At 61.8% G+C, this 17,523-nt stretch overlaps 1 protein-coding gene across 3 annotated transcripts in view; it reads left to right on the plus strand.

Moving 5' to 3' along the window:
* Positions 1–6,533: 6,533 nt before the first annotated feature.
* EBF3 (EBF transcription factor 3) overlaps positions 6,534–17,523 on the plus strand; it is a 97,427-nt gene continuing 86,437 nt past the window's right edge. For 2 of the 3 annotated variants that reach the window (XM_054690283.1, XM_037496497.2), the window contains exons 1-6: positions 6,534–7,104; positions 7,189–7,345; positions 7,581–7,644; positions 8,285–8,340; positions 11,016–11,089; positions 12,433–12,501. In XM_054690283.1, the coding sequence (XP_054546258.1) occupies positions 6,971–7,104; positions 7,189–7,345; positions 7,581–7,644; positions 8,285–8,340; positions 11,016–11,089; positions 12,433–12,501 (554 nt within the window). In that variant the 5' untranslated portion in view covers positions 6,534–6,970. The remainder of the gene's footprint in view (positions 7,105–7,188; positions 7,346–7,580; positions 7,645–8,284; positions 8,341–11,015; positions 11,090–12,432; positions 12,502–17,523) is intronic. The other variant, XM_037496496.2, reaches the window with a different exon arrangement.

Raw genomic sequence — 17,523 nt, forward strand, 5'->3', positions numbered from 1 at the left:
GCAAATCCCGCCGAGCGGCCTTTTTAAAAGTTAAATTAGCAGCAGCTTTAGGCGGCCCCGTCAGCGTGGAGAGCACACGCTCAGGGCGGGGCGCCCCTTCCGCGGGCTCACGCCGGACGGCGCGGCCGGCGGGCCTGGGGTTGCTGCGGAACCGCGTCGCGCCCCGAGCGCCGCCCCCGCCCCCCCGCCGGCCCTTCCCGGGAGGGGTGTCCCCCCGCGCGCCGGCGACCCGCCCCGGGGACCCCGCGGAGGCCGCGCGGCTGCGGGCGAAGCAGCGCTCGGCGGAGAGGCGGGCGCGCACCGCGCGTCTCTGGCCGAAGGCCGCGCGCTCCGCCCGGCCGGGGCCCGGCTCCGCCGCCCGCGCGGTTCCCGGGCGGGCGCAGCAGGCCCGGCCGCGGGCCCCGCGCCTCCCGCCGCCGCTGGGCCCTCGGAGGTGCGGGCAGAGGCGCGCGCGGGCGCCGGAGGTGGCCACGTCCGCCCGACCCAGCCCCTCGCGCCCACCCCTTGGCGCGCTGCCACCCGCGCCGAGCCTGTGCCCGCGCGGCCCACCCGCGTTTCAAGCCAGAATTTCATTGGCAAACTTGGGCGCCGTGGGCGTCCCGGGGGGCGCGCGACTCCGCCGGGCCGCCCCTCCCCACGCGAGCCCGCGCGCGCCGTCCGCGCACGAAAGAGTTAAGAGCCCGGTGCGCCAGCGAGGGCTTGTTAGGATGTAATCTGCATTTTTTAACTACTGTGTAATAAAAAGTGAGAAGTTTTCAGACACCTTTCTTGATTATACCTTTGGCGATACTTTAGGTTTTACATTTAATTTGCATTTTGTTCTTAGTGAATATTGAAGTCTTGAGTGGAGGATTGAATTTTATTAGGACATCTGGACTGACAATATCAAATCAGACACCAGTGTCCCAAAGCATGCTAAAATTTCAGAGTTAATTAGAACGCAGTGTGTTTAATTAAAGCCAATTATAATATTTGAAATTATCTGATCGATCCGCGTTTCTACAGTTTGGGTCTGTTTAGGTGTTGATTGGCGCGCTCTGTGGTGCTTTTCGATCTAGAAACTTCTCTGGGGAAAGTTTGCTGTGCGCGCGGCGGGGGCGGGCGGGGCGCAGACCGCCCGGGCCGGGCTCTGGGGCGCGCTGCCCGGCTGCCTCGGGGCGCGTGGACGCGGCTCGCAGCTCGGGAGACCCCCGCCCTGGCGCCCCGCGCTGCCCCCCTCGGGGCGGCGAGGACCCGGGCCCACACCCGCGGTCCTTCCCAGCGGGGCGCGCGGGGCGCTCGGGCGGGAGGCAGCCCCGAGGGAGCGCGGGAGAAGCCGGCAGGACGCGCGCGTTTGCTTCGCGATTCTTGTTCGGGCTGAAGAGCCCGCGGGGCTGACGCAGACCGCCGGGGTCAGCCAAAAAAGTGACCCGAGGCACCAGAGAAAAGTTAGGAGACGACACTCATGTTTCCTTTCCAGTTTCGCACTCTGCAGGGGCCGAGGCTCGCCAGGCGTTTCGTCCCCGCTTGGAGCGCCCCTGGCTTTTCCGGGGAGAGGGTCGGCGCCATCCGGCGGGGTCGGCCGCCCCCGGGGCCGGCGCTCGGAGCCCGCGGTTCTCGCCCGCAAGGGCCTGGGCGCGTCGCCCGCCGCGGGCATCTGGCTCCGGGCGCCGGCGCGGCCTGACCTTCGCAGTCGCACGTGGGCCGGAATTAGGGCCCGGAGGCGGGTGGACGCGTCTCCAGTGGTCATGGGGTCGGCGAGGCCTAGGTGCGCGCTGAGCCAAGGCCCAGCTGTTGGGGCGGGGCGCGCGGGGTGCGCGGGGAGCGGGGCGGCCACCTGCCTGGGGTAGGTGGGCGCAGGGGCGCTGGCTCTCCCCTGCGAGCGGCACTCTGCTCGACCCACCCCAGGAGGCGCTGTTTGCCAAACTTGGTAGCCTTGGCAGGAGGCGCCTGCCGGTTCCCACTTGGAGAATTGAGCCTCTCCTGATACTGGGGGTCAGGCTTGGCGAACCCGAGACTTGGAATGGCCGGCGGGGTGGGGAGTGCAGAGACAGGGTTTGAGACTCTTCACCGTGCTCTTGTTATCGGGGACTCCAGTCGGGCCTGTGGCCTTCCAGCGCTGGGGAGAGGTGTCCCTGGGTGTGCTCCGTGTGTCCAGGCCGGGGGCCCGGTCACTCACCTGGCGGGGCAGGCAGGACAGACCTGGCTTGGGTTCAGCTGCCACGGAGCCTCCCGGGTCGGGCTTCTGTCTGCTCAGAGGGCTAAGGCCGCTCCCTGGGCCTGGAAATGCCACTGCGCCCCCACCTGACTCTGCTCAACTTAACAGGTTGGGGTGACCGGGGGAGGGACTCTTGTTCCCCTGGCCGCTCCTGAGGGGGACCCGGAGGAGCAAGGCAAAGCCCCGGACCCACTGCTCCCCACCTGGTCGGTTGCAGCACTGGGTGCCTGCATCTGCCAGGTTCGCTGGGGCCGGCTGTTGTACCCTGTCCCAGGTTCCAAGACTTTGTAGAGGCGTCCCCCTGGCTGAGAGCATTCTCCCACCGCTGGCCCTGCAAGGGCCTCCCCGCCAGGGCCCAGAGTCGGACATTCAGGGTCTTTCCCAGCCCCTGTCGGTGTGAGGCGCCAAGGCCCTATCCCAGGCCCGGCTGGCTTGGAGGCCAGCACCGCCTAAGCGTGACCCCTGGACACCAAGGCCGCGAGGGCGGGCCACACTGCAACTGGGCAGTGGAGGCTGGACTTGAGCCGGGCCTTGGCATCGCCTGGCATCCTGGGCTCTGTGTGTGGTAGTGCGGCCTGAGGCCACGGGCCATCCCCTGCGTAGGGCCCTCGCGCCTCGGATCCTTCAGGGGCCTGGGCTTCCGCGAACCCCCAGCCGGGCCTCTCAATGCGGGAGGAGCATTTTATTGCTGGCTGGAGGCTGGCGGGCGAGTCTCAGGCTCCTGGACGCGGCTGCGAGGGACATGCACCACTCGAGTGCCCTGGGTGCTCTGCAGCCCGCTGGGTGCCCTTACACCCCGACTCGGCTGAAGTTTTCTGGGTGGCTCAGATGTCTGCTCCAGCCGGGTGCACCCCCAGGCCTTGCAGCCCACAGCAGTGGAGGCCCCAAGGGTGGGGTGAGGGGGAAGGTCATGCCTGGTGCCCTGGAACACCCCCCTCCGGGCTCCGCTGGTGGGGAGGGGCGCGGGCGGAGGGGCTTGGCGCGCGGCGGGCTCTGGCAGTGGCGGGTGCGCGGAGCCCGGGCGGGCCTGGGCGCTGGCGCTGGCGCTGGTGCTGGCGGCGGCTCTGGCTGCGGGGCGGGCAGTGTGCGGGTCAGCGGCCCTGCGCCCGGAGGCCCCTCGGCGGCAGGGCTCCGGGGCGGCGGGCGCTGTCTCTTTAAGGTCACTGCCTGCTTCGGCACGACGTGGAGAGGACAGCTGGGCACTGGCCATCTGACTGACTCCGGCGTGACATCTGGGAGCCCACTGGTGTGTGGCACGCGAAGCGCTTGATGCCGCTATTTAAATGCAAATGTGAGGGGCTCATTGAAGCCTCTCCCCGTAAATCCGCACAAAAGGAACACTTCCCACCCTCCGAGGCGGCGGCGCGAGGGCCACCCGTGCAAATCGCGTTGAGCCCGGGGCCCTGAGCGGCGGCCGCGGCGACGCGGCCCGGGGTCCTCGGCGAAGGTCAGGCCCCGCCCGGCGCCCGCTGGCCCCTGGGAGCGCGCGGCGCCCCGCCTGGACCCGCGCCGCGGCGGGCCTGCCGGCCTGTCCCCTCGGCTCCCCCATACCTGGGTGCGGGCGCCCTGAGTTCCCCCCCAGGAGAGGCGGCGGGGCGGGGTTCCCGCGGGAGGCGCCCGGCGCGGGCTGCGCCCCGGAGTCTCAGCACCGCCGGGAGCGGACTCGGCTCCCTCCTCCCGGGGACTGGGCGCTCCGGCCTCCTCGCTCCTCCCCGCCCCGCCGCCGCGCCCGCCCCGTCAAAGCCAGAGTCTGGGGTGGGGTGCGGTGGGGTGGGGTGCGGTGGGGTGGGGCGGGCGGGGCGGGCGAGGGCCTGCCCTCCCAGGCAGCGCTGGAGCAGGCCCGCGCGGGGACCCAGCCCGGCGGCCAGCCCGCGTGCCAGCCCGTGTGCCCACAGCTCGGAGCCAGCAGTGGAGTGACAAAAAAGATAAAGTTGGTGCATGATAAAGACCGTATTTTCCACGCTTTGGGTGCGGGACCAGATGATCTAGAAAATGAGCTGAAATGGATTCAGCCTCCGAGCCTGTTGTGAGAGCAGCTGATTCCCCCATTTCGGGCCAGATGGCTGCTGAACACAGATTTGCATTCATTTTCGCTTAATATCGTCCAAAATAGTGGGGCAGCTGCATTTGTTGTCAAAAAGGTTTAAAACCCCCTTTCTTTCTGGGGCAGGATCGCTGCCTTATGTGAGGGGCTTATAGAACTTTTTTTCCCTCTTTAGTCAACAGTATCAGATTTAGAAGGATTTGTTTTTAAACCTTCTAATTTGGTAATCAGATTTAAATCGCCTTGGCGCGTGGAATCTGAATTAAAGATACTGTACATGATGTGAAGCGTGGTGCTCCGCGGTGCAGGCCGGGGCACCTCCAGCTCCGAGGGGCGGTCTAGGAAGTGCGCCACAAAGGCGGCATTGTCCCCCACTTCCAACTTCATCTTCCGCGAAAGGCACTTTGTATCTCCTGCCGGTGTCGCGGGCCTGGCCGCTGGCCCCGGAGCCCCCGGGCGGGCAGCTCACCGGGCAGACAAAGCCACTTCGCGGCCCCACCGGCCGCCTCCGGCCAACTTTACTTCTCGGCGCTGTCCCCCAGCAGGATCGTGGCGTGTCCCCCACTCGGGCCGTGGCGGGCGGAAAACACTGGGCTGATTAGGAATACAGAAATTTTCTTTTAATTTATCGTGAAGAGTTTCCATACACTTTGATTTAAGGTTATTAACATTCTATAGACAGTGGCGTCTTTAATATGTGGCGATCGCTTCTGAAGACTAATCTCATTACCCTCAAATAGTCATAAAATATGATTTTATTATACTTACGTATTTAATTAGACGCCCGGCACCGTAATGGATTTTGAGATGGGACTGGCGCAACAGCTTTGATAATTCACTTATCTTTGGCAATAGTCATTAACCCCCAACACCAGCAAAATAGATTGCTTTCCAGCACATCTTTTTTCCTCACCCCTTCCACGAGGCGCGGGGTCCCCAGATAACGGACATCGGACTTCGATTTTCCCGATTAATTAAAATATTAACGCGCACACGCTGCCAGCCCAGGAACCAGGGAGCGTCGCCCGCGGCAGGGCGGGCCGGGCTGGCCCGAGACACTGCGCGCCCTCGGCCCGGCTTTGGTTGGTGTGTCTGTCTGTCTGTCTGTCGGTTTGCAGTCCGAGGGGCCTCATTTCCCCGGGCAGGGCGGTGCGCGGCCGCGCGCGGGGTCCCCCGGGGCCTTCCCTCCGCGGGGCGCGGGCGTCCCTGGGGCGGGCGGTGCGCCTGGCGCCGGGTCCCCGCACCGCAGCCGCCCGCCGGCCCGCGCGCCGCCCCGCTGCCCTCCCGGTTCCTCGAAATCGGGTCGGGACTGGGCGCGCGGCGCGCTCACCCGGCCCGGCGGCTCCGGGGGCAGGTCCCGGGCGCCCGCGCGCCCAGCGGCCCCGGGGAGGGCCGGCCGCCCCGCAGGGCGCACCGCCGACGCGGGCCCCGGCTCGCCCGAGAGGCCGGGCGCGCTCGCCGTCTGCCCGGAGAGCCCGGGGCTTCCTTTGTCACTCGCGCGCCCAAGGACAGGCCGGGGGGCCGGGGCTCCCGTGGCGGCCGCGGGGAGCTCGCGTCTGGCAGAGCCGCCTCCGACGTGGAGCCCGGCCCGGCCCGGGGCGACCTCCGCGCGGGTAGGGGACGCCGGCGGCGGGCGAGGCCCGGACGGGGGCACACCCGGCCCCCCGGCAGCCCGGGGCGGCCCAGGAACCGGGGCCGAGCGCGCGCCCCGCCTCGGCGAGGGAGCCCCGGCTCCCTCTTCCCCGCCGAGCCGGCCGCCGGGCCCTCCCCGGGGCCGGCCGGCGTCGCCCCGGTTTCCCTTTGGGACCCCCGGGGCGCGCGCGACCCCTCGCGCCCGCCGCGCGGACCCGGGCAACTTGGGGCGCCGGGCCCTCGCCCCCCTCCCCGCCGCGCCCGGCGCGCGCGGCTGATGTGGGGAGGCGGGACGGCGCGGCGGGCCGGGCTGCCATTGTGCGCGGCTGAGTGCTTCACTGCGAGGTGCGTGGGGGCGAGCGCGAACTTCCTCGGCCCAGGGCGCGCGCGGGGAGCCGCGACGCGCGGCCGGGGGCGCTCGGCGGCGCTCGGCGGCGCTCGGGCGCTCGGCGGCGGCGCGGGGCTCGCGGGGCTCGCGGGGCTCGGGCCGGCTCGCGCCGCCAGGCAGGCGGGCGGGCGGCCGGCGCGGCGGCGCGGGGCGGCGCGGGGCGCGGCGAGGGGCGGCCGCTCCCATATATGGCGCAGGCGCCGCCCCCCGACGTCAGCCTCTGACAGCGCCGCTCCCGGGGGCTTCGAGTTTTGGCTCCCGGGAAAGGGCCCATTCCTCGGGGAGGGCGGCTGAGTTTCGTGCGCCTCGGCCGCTGCGCGCGCCGCTCCGGGCCCCGCCGCGCCCCGCCCGCGCCCGGGACCGCGCCGCGGCGCTCACGGCCCCGCTTATTTGTCTTTGGAGCAGGCGGGCCGCGCCAGAAGCGGGCGATCCCGCAGTGTCCTGCAGCCGCGGACGCGCCGGCCGGGATGACACCGCGCTGAGCCCGACAACAACAACAACAACAAGCGCCGCCGCGTCCTGCTCCGCGCCGCCCGCCCCGCGCGGCCGGTGTATGCGGCGCCCGCCCGGGACGCGCTGACCGCGGCCGCCGCTCCGCAGGCGCCGAGCAGGGCGAGCGCGGCCGGGCGGCCGCCTGCGCCGAGCCCGAGCCCGAGCGCCGCCGCGGGAGCCCGAGGCCGGCCGGAGCCGCGGCCGCCCAGCAGGGTTCATGTTCGGGATCCAGGAGAACATTCCGCGCGGGGGGACGACCATGAAGGAGGAGCCGCTGGGCAGCGGCATGAACCCGGTGCGCTCGTGGATGCACACGGCGGGCGTGGTGGACGCCAACACGGCCGCCCAGAGGTACGTACCGGCCGCCCGCGCGCCCCGGCCCGGCCCGGCCGCGCGCCCCGCGCTGACCGCGCCGCTGTCCCTCTCCCCCCGCAGCGGCGTGGGGCTGGCGCGGGCGCACTTCGAGAAGCAGCCGCCCTCCAACCTCCGGAAATCCAATTTCTTCCACTTCGTGCTGGCGCTCTACGACAGGCAGGGGCAGCCGGTGGAGATCGAGCGCACCGCGTTTGTGGACTTTGTGGAGAAAGAGAAAGTAAGTGCCGCGGGGTCGCCCGCGCCCCGGGCGGGAGGCGCGGCCGGCCGGGCCCCCGCGCGCCCCGGGCCGGCCGGGGCGCGCGGGCCGCGCCGGGCGCCGGCGGGAGAGCGGCCCGGCGGCGCGGCCCGGGCGAGGACGCCCGCCCGGCGCGAGGCCCGGCCCGGGGCGCGCGGGGACCCGGCGCGCGGCCGCCCCGCGCCCCCTCAGCGCGCCTGTCTGTGGTTCCTTTCAGGAGCCCAACAACGAGAAGACCAACAACGGCATCCACTACAAACTCCAGCTGCTCTACAGCAACGGTGAGTGCGGCCGGCCGCCCGCGCAGGGCCGGGCGTAAAGATTTTGAGATTAAAATGACACGGATGTAAACACGGAGCTTCTCGAGGCAGAGAAGGAAAACAAAACATAAACGATCAATAAGTCGATGGCACTTCACATGATTAAGCGGCGGGGCTGGAGGTAGAAAGTAAAAAGGCGATCGATGGGGTTCCAGGAGAACATCACTTTTAAGTGACTTTCTCCAATTTTGCAAATTAATGTTAATTATCGGGACGGGGCGGCCCGGGCAGGGCAGCCCTGAGCCTCTTCCTTCCTGGGCTGGAGTTTCAAAAAAAAAAATCCTCGAGAGACCTTCGAGAGAGTGGAGCCTCTGTTTCCTTCCAGCTCCTGCTTTCTGTTTGCTAAAAATACATGCACACATGTGCCCAGGCGGCCACCAGGCCCGGCCCAGCCGCGGGGCCTTGCGCCCTGCACGCTGCACGCAGACCCGGGGCCTTGAGGCGCTTCCTTCCCGGAAGAGCAAAAAATGCAGCCCGGGGCGCCGCCGGGGTTCCCACCCTCGCCCTCCGGGGCTGTGCGTGGAGCTGGCCGCGGGCACCCCGGCCCCCCACGCCCCGGCCCAGCCCCGCGCTGACCGGCCTGCTGTGCTGTCTCTTGCAGGGGTCAGGACGGAGCAGGACCTGTACGTTCGCCTCATAGACTCCATGACCAAGCAGGTGAGAACGTTTAAGCCTCGCCGGGGCGCTGGCTGAGCGGGGTTATCCTGGCGCCACGACCAGGCCTGCCCGGGGCGCGGCAGGTAGATGTTTCTCGCCGGGCTCCCTCGACATGCTAACGAGAGCCCCCAGTTGCCAGGCTCGGGAGGGGACTGGTGGAGTGGCTCGTGCGGCCTGTGCCGCAGCAGCGGAGGCTTCATTAGATGGTTTGTGATTAGAATCTTTCCATCTCAATTAATGATGGCAACTGATATTGGACAGGAAAAATTCCAGGCCCCCCCTTTGTATTTTTTGCCACGCTTCTCTCCCGGCTTGGAGTCACCGCATCGATTTCCGAGCCGTAACAAAGGCACCCACTCCTCTCCCACCCCATGGACTGGACTTGATTAGTGCGCTTCCCTCCCTCCAGCGCGATGGGCTGTAACACAAGACGTTTATTTGGATTTAAAAGTTAAATGTGTTGGGGTGAAAAGTCGCCTTGTTCTCCTCTAGTCCTTCTTCACCTCTCAACCCCCCATGTCCATAATTCAAACTCCCAGCTCCAGGGGTCACCCAAACCCGGCCCTGGCTCTGGGAGAGGCTTCTGCTCCCGCTCCCAGCCTCTGTCATACCTTGTAAATAACATAATTACAAGCAGTTCCTTATTAAATTATTTAACCTGTCTCGGGCAACTTTTCCGACGCTGACTGAGGCTTGGGAGGGAGGCTGAGCGCCGGGGAGCCTCTGCCGGGCAGCGCGCACTCCCCCCGGGCGTGCGGGGCGGATTTTGTGCTGTGGTTGTTTTCAAGATCTTAACCCCGTTTCTTAGAAGCGTGTCGAGGGGAGGGGCCGGCCAGCGTCCGCCTGAAATCCGTGGGTCGCAGAGTGATTTAAAATCTACTCCCACGCTGGCCCTCTCGCCGGGAAGTGAAAGTGGCATCTTCACGTTTGATGCTAACTTTGGAAACTGTGAGCCAAGTGCAGCGAAGCCGCTGGGCTGTCAGCGTGGGGGTGGCTCCCCCTTTCAGGAGTTGTCCCTGCACGGGCAGGCCACGCGGGCCGGGTTCTGCGTCTGCCGAGGCGAGGCAGTGTCTGGGGCCGCCGGGAAAGTGGTTGTTCTGACAAAGGCGAGGCCGCCGGCCTTCGGGCTCCCCACTCGGAGTCCCTGCAGCCGGGCCTGTGGCTGGTGGGCCTCCGGGTCTTTGTATGCGGGGCGAGAGGTCCCAGCACCCGGCCGGGGTGCAGAGGCGCTCTCCCGCAGCGCGGGCGGAGCAGGAGGAGCCCTCGGTGCTGAGGACACTTTTATTGTTCATTTAGCTTGTACCTGGCCGTGCTCGTGGGCTGAAAATAAAGGCATTTAATCTCCTCGCGCTGACGGGGTGGGGGAAAGGAAAGAAATAGCCCAGTAACTGATCAAAGAGTCAATGGCGCTGAACCGACAGTTTATGGATTTCTGTTTGTGCTACAAAATAAAAAATAAATCACATATAAGTACGGGACCCGGGAGGACGGCGGGCCTGCCCTGGCGCTCGGGGCGGCTGGGGCGCCGGCGGGGAGGCCGCTGGGGCGTCGGGCCTGCGGCCTCCGGAGGGGCCGGGGCGAGGGCGGCTTTGTCCGCGGCCGCGGAGGCCAGGGCGGGAGGGCCGAGAGGCCGCGTCGTCTCGGAGCGTTTCCCGGGCGGCGGGAAGGCGACGCGGACTCCCCCCGCCCCCCGCGTGGCATTTTCTGCCGCGAACTTGCGCCCCCGCCCGCCCGCGCCCGGGCCGGCCCCCCGGGCCCCGTTCCCGTCCTTCCTTTTCTCTGGATTTTTCTGGCGAGGCGGGCGGCGGGCGGCGGGCGGCCGGGCTCGGGTCCGGCGCGGGGCGGGCGGGCGCGGCCGCGCGCGCTCCTCGGGCTTCGCACCATCTGGCGGAGCCTCTGCTCAAAACCCACCCGGGCGTGCGCGCAGACGCTGCCTTTTTACCCGAGAAAAATCATTGTTAGCAGTTTCAAAATAAACACCAGATTGGCCATTAGCACTTTCTTTCCAAAGATCAGCCGGCGGGGAGCACGTGGCCGCGCGGCCGGCGCTGGGGGCCCCGCACTCCTGCGGGGCGCCGGGGAACCCCGGCCCGCGCGCCCACGTGCGGCCGCCGCGCCCGGGTCCTGGCCGCCCGCGCGCGCCGGGCTCTGCAGGCGGCCCCGGGCTCCGGGCTCCGGGCGGCGGGCGGGCGGGCCGGGCGGGCGGCCCCCCGCGGGGACCCGGGCTCCAGGCCGGCCCGACTCGCCGCCGCCGCCGGGGAGCGCGCGGGCCTGCGTCCGGCCGGCGGGTCCCCGCGGCCCGGGTGGCGGCTCGGCCGGTCGCCGCCTCCGACGCGCCGGGAGCGCGGGGCAGACAATGGCCGGGGGCCGCGGCCGGGCGGCGCGCGGGCCTGGGCGTGGGGCGCCGGGTCGGTGCCCGCGGGCGCCGGCTCCCTGCGCCCGGCCTCGGCCCGCTCTGCGCCCGGCCCGGGTCCAAGGCCCCGCGCGGGCCGGCGGGCGCGGGCACAGGAGGCCGCCGAGCCGAGAGCCTCGCTGCAGGCGGCCGCGCGGAGGGGGCCGGAGGGGGCCGAGGGGGCCGAGGGGGCCGAGGGGCCGCCTTGCACCTGCCGCCGCGCCCCGGCGCCCCGGCCTTGGCCTCGGGGCCACGTAACCCGCGCCTCTGCTTGTCCCCCCAGGCCATCGTCTACGAGGGCCAGGACAAGAACCCGGAGATGTGCCGCGTGCTGCTGACCCACGAGATCATGTGCAGGTGAGCGCCGGCCCCGGGCCGCCCCCGCGCGAGGGCAGCGGCCGCCCGACGTCGCCAGGGCCGGCTGGGCTCCCGGGGAGCGCGCGGGCCGGGCGGGCCGCAGCGGGCCGGCGCGGGGAGGGGCCGCGCGCGGCTCGTGGGTCCGGGCGGCCCGACGCCTCCCCGCGCGGGCGGCCCCGGGGCGCGCTCGGCCGAGGCGGGCGCGAGGGGAACCCGCCGGGACCCGGAGCTGCAGGCGCCGCTGTCAGTCAGCCCGGCCCGGCGCCGGCGGCCGCGCCCGTCTCCGCCAGAGGAGCAGTTTCCCACCTGTTTTTTTCTAACGACCACGAGAGTTTCACCCCTACATGGCAAATAAAAATGCATCATTGACTTTGTATGTGCGGCCCGTGAAATATGGTGGCGGGAAGCAGAGGCCGCGGCGACAGTAGCAGGCGGCAGACTGCGAGGGGCATCCTGCGCCCGGCTACGCGCTGCCTGTCTGGGCAGACGTATTGTTACCGCACTAATATACAAAAGCTGACTTTTTCTCATATCAGGTAATAAATATAAATTACAACCAATAAAGTGGAATTTCTTTATTATCCACTTCTGCATGTACTGCAATTAACATAGAAAGCGCACAGATGTGATTTAAGCTCTAAGTGGGAGACTGTAGACTTTCTTTAATCACTTTAGCTGTCAGCTTTAAAAGGCTTTATATACTTTGCCTACCATATGGTGTTAATTTAGCTAATTTAGACATGTAACCATTATACAAGTATGCTTTTTTAAAATGCAAGAAGCATAACATTTTTGTTTCATTTCTGCTTTAATTAAAGTTTCAATAACGGAGTTAAGGTAGGCTTAGAGCAGGAACAATGGAAGTTTCTGATAGATGGATGCATGCTTTTGTGGTTATAATTAATAAATGCCCCAAAGAAATATTGGTGGAAGGTGGCATCTTGCATCTTTTCCAGAAATAACAGCTTGACAATTAGAGGTAAACAGAACCTGACGCTGTGAAAAGTTATTCCCCAGCCTCCCGCCTCCCTTCTCAGTTCACTGCAAAGACAAACACAGCAACATGTCCTCCACATTTTCGCATCCCGGCTTACGCAGGGGCTGGGGTGCCCTCCCGGTGTTTACACAGGGCCTCAACTTTGCTCCCGCGGCAGAGAGTGCCACCAGAAGTCGGCCGCGAGCACGTGAGCCGCCGCCTTTCCATCTGCCAGGCTGCCTGGGCAGGATGAGTTCTTTTCTCGACCCCGCAGTGGCTCCACTGCCAGACGTCACACAAAAGATGACCAGGCGGGCGTGCAAGGAGGAAATGCATATTAAAACCCCTGTTTACGATTACTCCACAGCCGGTGTTGTGACAAGAAAAGTTGTGGCAATAGGAACGAGACCCCCTCAGACCCAGTCATCATTGACAGGTAAGGACGGCTTCCTTCTTCCTCCCACAACCCCGCAGCCGCCTCTGCCACCCCTGCCTGGCCGGCTCCCGCGGCCCCTGCTTGGGAGCCGGGGTTGAGCTCCGCGCGCGCCCGTTTGTTGTCCGCGTGTGTTAGCCTGCACAGGTGGGTTGACTTGGAAACCTGGCGGCCGCTCTGTGGGGATTCAGTAATTGCTTGCGAGTTGTCAAGGGAAGCGGTTTCATCTGCCACTGCTCTCGCTGTGAGGAGCACTTTCTGCCTGGAGACGCTCTGGCTTCACACCCAGAGAGATGTCATGAAATGCTTTTTGCTAATTTGTTAACAAGTATCCCATTTTTGCATTATTTTTTATCTCGGATGATAGCTGAAGTTGAGACTTGGGTGGTGTTGCTGGTGTAATTGTTGCCCAGTGTTAGAATGAATTTAATCTGCTCTCAATTAGTTGCAAAATGTCTCCTAATTTTTTTCCAATTGTGGCTGTCGTTTTATGTCAAGTAGCAAATATGTAACTAACAAACCAAAGTTGTTATAATTGAAACTAATTGCACATGCTGGTTACATTTTCCAACATTAATTTCCATAACTAGATTAGCTGTATGCATTCTTTACATTTGCTGCTCTTCCGTCGCACTATTCATCATACTCCTCGGGCAACGTTGTTGCATCCTCTTAAGATACTAATCATTAGTCCTAATAGTGCTAATGTGCATTTGGCATGGCTTTCCTTGGAACAACAAAACGCCACCGCCCTCCTCTGGAAACTCCCCCCCCCACCCCAGCGCCGGGTTTCAGTGACCTGAGGAAGGAGGATCTGTTCCTTCCCAACAATGGGGACCAGCAGGAGGCCCGCGTGTGATTGACTGCAGATTCTGACGTTGGTACCCAAATTGAATAAATGTTAGACGGGCCCACATGACACCAGTTTTGTGAAACAGAGGTTTAGACTGTTTTGAAGAGGGGTTGGATTTCAGCAGCTTTCATTACAAAGTTATCTTTTGATCATGAACTTTGCTGTCCAGTGTCTGAAAAATTAAACCCGGAAAACTCTATGAGTTAAGCCTAAAGAAATATGCGCCAGCAGTGGAGAGCAATGCTAATGTTTGACTAGCTGGGATAGCTGTTTGCTTAGTGGAGAATGCTCGGTATCTGACAGAAGGGACAGCTCTCTTATTAGTAATCAAATAGGGTTGACCAGTTGTGGCCGTCACTCAGGCAATTGAGAACAAGTTCAACACTTTATAGAACTCCAACTCCAAAAATCAATATCATTATATTTGTCTTTAGTGTGGTGGCTATGGAAATCATGCAGCCTCAGATTGCGGCTCCTCCGGAGTTTGTTTTATTTCTTTGATGGGTTCAAACTCTTTGAGCAGCTCCTGGAATCTTGTCTGAGCTGAGATGCTCGAGAAGGCGGTGCTCCGCCGCAGCCCAGGATGGGGAACCGGCTGGTCCTCTGAGCTGTCTTCCGCCTGGGATGTTGCTAAATTTAAAAAGATGACTCGTTTCTAGATCGGAGGTTTTTAGCGTGCACGGTGACGAAGGATGGTGTTGACTCAACTGACGCTCGGACGAGGCGTTTTTCCCTTCAGAGCCACGCGCTGGCTGTTGATGCTGAACAACTTGCAGTACTTAGTTTTTATCGCAGGATGAGAAACAACTTTCTGAGAGATGCAGAAATACACTCCTTGATTCTTGTCGGAGTGACTGCTGTCTTATGGTTGGCTGATTAGAATATGTGCTAGGCTTCCTGATACCTCTCTCACCTAGGAGAAGTGTGTGATCATTTGCTATTCCAGAAGCATGAGTGGAAGGGGGGGGGAATGTAAAAACATTTGGTTAATGGGTTTACCAAGTTTATTTGAATAAGGGGGATTGCGGCTCCATTTACGCCTGGCATAAATGCTGCGGAGGTCTTAATTATTGATGAAAAATCTGCTCTGCTTCTAAATTCAAAGATATGACAATTTTATAGCTATCTTAATCACCTTCCGTGTGAGGGGCTTTAAGGTAAGGACGGTTTTCTGAAATGACAAATAGAGTGTACAATTTTAGCATTCTTGGGAGAGCTGTCACTTACAGTGACGAAATACTCGTCGCGTTTTGTTGCTCGATGTAAATGCTTGCGCGGTGGCTGCAGCGTGGGCACGATCTCCGGGGCGAGACGGGTTTCTGGGCGGGAAAACGAAGAGTTTCGTGTTCGTCGGGGCAGGTTGTGTTCATCAGAGAAGAAAAATACCTGCAGGAGGGTCGCCTTCGGAGCGAGGTGCTCTTCCGCCACCGAGATGCGTTTCAATTCCATAATGATAATCACTTCTGTGGGGCGTGCGTGGCTCCGAAAATTAGTTGCTTATGTTGAGTTTCTAGCCTGTGTTTCCTCTTGAGTATTGCAGAATAGAATATACCATCAAATTGGTGAGTCAGCCTACAGGTCCCCATCAGCGGTGTCATCACTTGGTTAGTTGGCTTAAAAAAGAATTATATACAGTGCGCTCCGCCACTCCCCGTGGCCTTTGGATACATTTAGCAGGTTCTGACCAGATAAGGCATATTTGTCCTGAGGATATAAACCAATAATTCCAACCTGAATTGAGATCAATGGGCCCACATTTGTTCTAACCCACACGAGCCTCTTCCGGCGCGCAGACTGCTCCGCTGTGTGGGGAGAGCCGAGAAGGGGCTCCCCGCTCTGGCAGGGAAATCGCATCCTATAGACTCTGATGCCCTAAATCAATTAATTACACAATTTAGTTGAGTTATCTTTCAGAAGCATTAAATACTCATGAACAGCATGGAAGACCCTTCAGAGTGAAAAAGAGGGCAGAAGTGAGGATGCGTTTGTGTTCAAAACCTTTTGAATTTATTGTGAAGGCTTCAGTTATGTTAACTGTTTGCTTCCTCATAAGAGAAACCGGTTCCTTTTATAGCTCCACAAGCACGATTACACGACATTGTGTTTAAGAGACCCTAGCAGGGTGAGGGGCAAGGAGAGGCAGCACTGTACAGTCACGAGCCTTGCAGAGAGCCGGGCTGCGGGAGAAAGCAGCGAGGTAGGTTGTAGTGACCTGCGGGGCGCCAGGCGGGGCGGGAAGCGCCCCCACGTGTGCGCGTGTATGTGGATGGGTGTGGACACACACGCGCACACACACACACATCTATACCTAATTTTTTATGGTATTGCTGAAAAGGGTGGGAGTATCATTTTCCTTGTGGAATAATGTTTTCTGGGAAAACACGAAAGCAGATGGTCTTCATTAGCAACACCCATTGTCCACATACCCCAACTATGAGCAGATAAATCTCTCCTGTTTCACCCGTACATTCCAAGGGCTGTAAATGATTACAGGATGTCGGTGTAGCTGCTAAACCGAAACCACACTTTGGCTCTCGTCCTCCTCCCGTGCCATCCCGGTGCGGTGCTTCCTCCGGGCTCTGGCGGTGCCCGGGGAGGCACAGGCGCTCCCCGCGCCCTCCTGGCCCGGCCTGGCTGCGGGCGGCGGGCAGGGGCCAGCTGTGGCACGGCGGCCGGGCCGAGGCTGCCGGCGCGGGGGAGCGGGCGGCGGGACCCTCCGAGCGGGCCGGGTCGCGCCCGGAGCGTGCTCGGCGGGCCGGTTCCAGATGGCACCGTCTGAGGCGTCCCGCTCGTTGGCATCTCCGCGGCGGGCGTGCCCGCCCCCCCAGTAAATCTGGCATGGGTCTGCAGAGTTGGGGAGACTTATCATTCCAAGTCTGTCCTACTTTCCTGTCTGGAAGCCAGACATCTGTTTATCCCATTTTCTTTCATACAGAGTTTGGAATAGCTTTAGTTTGGGGTGGGGGGGGTTGTCATATTTAACAGCTGTTACAAAATTTCAACCCTGTGGGCTCTGAAAATACTTTTCGGCTGACCTCAGATTTTTCTACATAATTGACACTGGGTTGTAGAAAAATATTATTGACTTAACCTTTCATTGTCTGCGATGCCTCGTGGTCTCGAGTCAGATGCGCTCGCCGCCGCAGAATTTGACTCTGCCCCCGCCCCGAGCCGCACTTTGATTATTTACGCATTTTAAGTTTATACCTTTAAAGAGGTTGCAGAAGGGGAGCTGGAGACCGAGTGGAGATTTTCTTTCTCTCTTTCTCTCCTTTCTCTTTTTTTTTTTTTTTAGTCAACAGTGTTTCCTTTCACTTCCTGTCACAAAGGTCAAAGAGCCGACCTTTGCTGGCGGTCCTCCGCGCTGAATTATTCATGCCATTGACTTTTTGTCAGCGCACACAGTTGTGCTCTGGGACATTTTATTCATTTACCTCATTTAAAGCGCCTTTCTGCACCTGTTCAAGTATTAATATCATGTAATTTGGGCCTAATGCCGATTTTGCTGAACACTCATTATATTTTTTATTAGCTATATTTCCAAACGATTATGTATGATTATTACCAAGCCTTACAAACAGCACCCGGCTATTCCCCAGCCCTTACATCTTCTTGTCAGGCTGTTTTCAGAAGCGAGCAGGATAAACATTTGACCAGTCCCAGTGTTTTTATTCCAACCCCACCTCCAAGCAGCGAACTTAAAGCTTCCTCCCTCATGGCTTTGCACGAGCGTGATTAAATCCAACTCTGAGGGAGCTGTACAAATGCCAGCATTTATAAGGTCAACGCTTTTGTTAAAAATGCTATGTAAATGAGGATCTGCAAAAAGGGACATTAAATAAAATTAAATTCATTGTCTTCTTTAATGTCATTTACATTTTGGCTAAGCCCCGGCCTGTCAAGGAGGATTTTAAAAATAATTTTAATTACACATCATTTAGGGATCCAAGGTTTTCTATTCAGTAGCATTTGGATAACCTGCAAGCCGGAGACTGTATATTAACTTCTTAAACGACAACTTGTCATTTCATCTGCATGAGGCAATGAAAAAGCAGAGTCGGTTCATTTTTCCCTCTGCTTTTCTTAAAGATGTGAATGTAATTATCCCCAGCTAGGCCTCGGCGTCCGGGCCCCTCTCGGCCTCGGTGGCCGGGGGCCTGCGCTGCTCTTTG

This window comes from Talpa occidentalis, unplaced genomic scaffold (assembly GCF_014898055.3).
Source record: "Talpa occidentalis isolate TD23 unplaced genomic scaffold, MPIMG_talOcc4v2.1 talOcc4.8, whole genome shotgun sequence".
In the NCBI taxonomy this organism is placed as follows: Eukaryota; Metazoa; Chordata; class Mammalia; order Eulipotyphla; family Talpidae; genus Talpa; species Talpa occidentalis.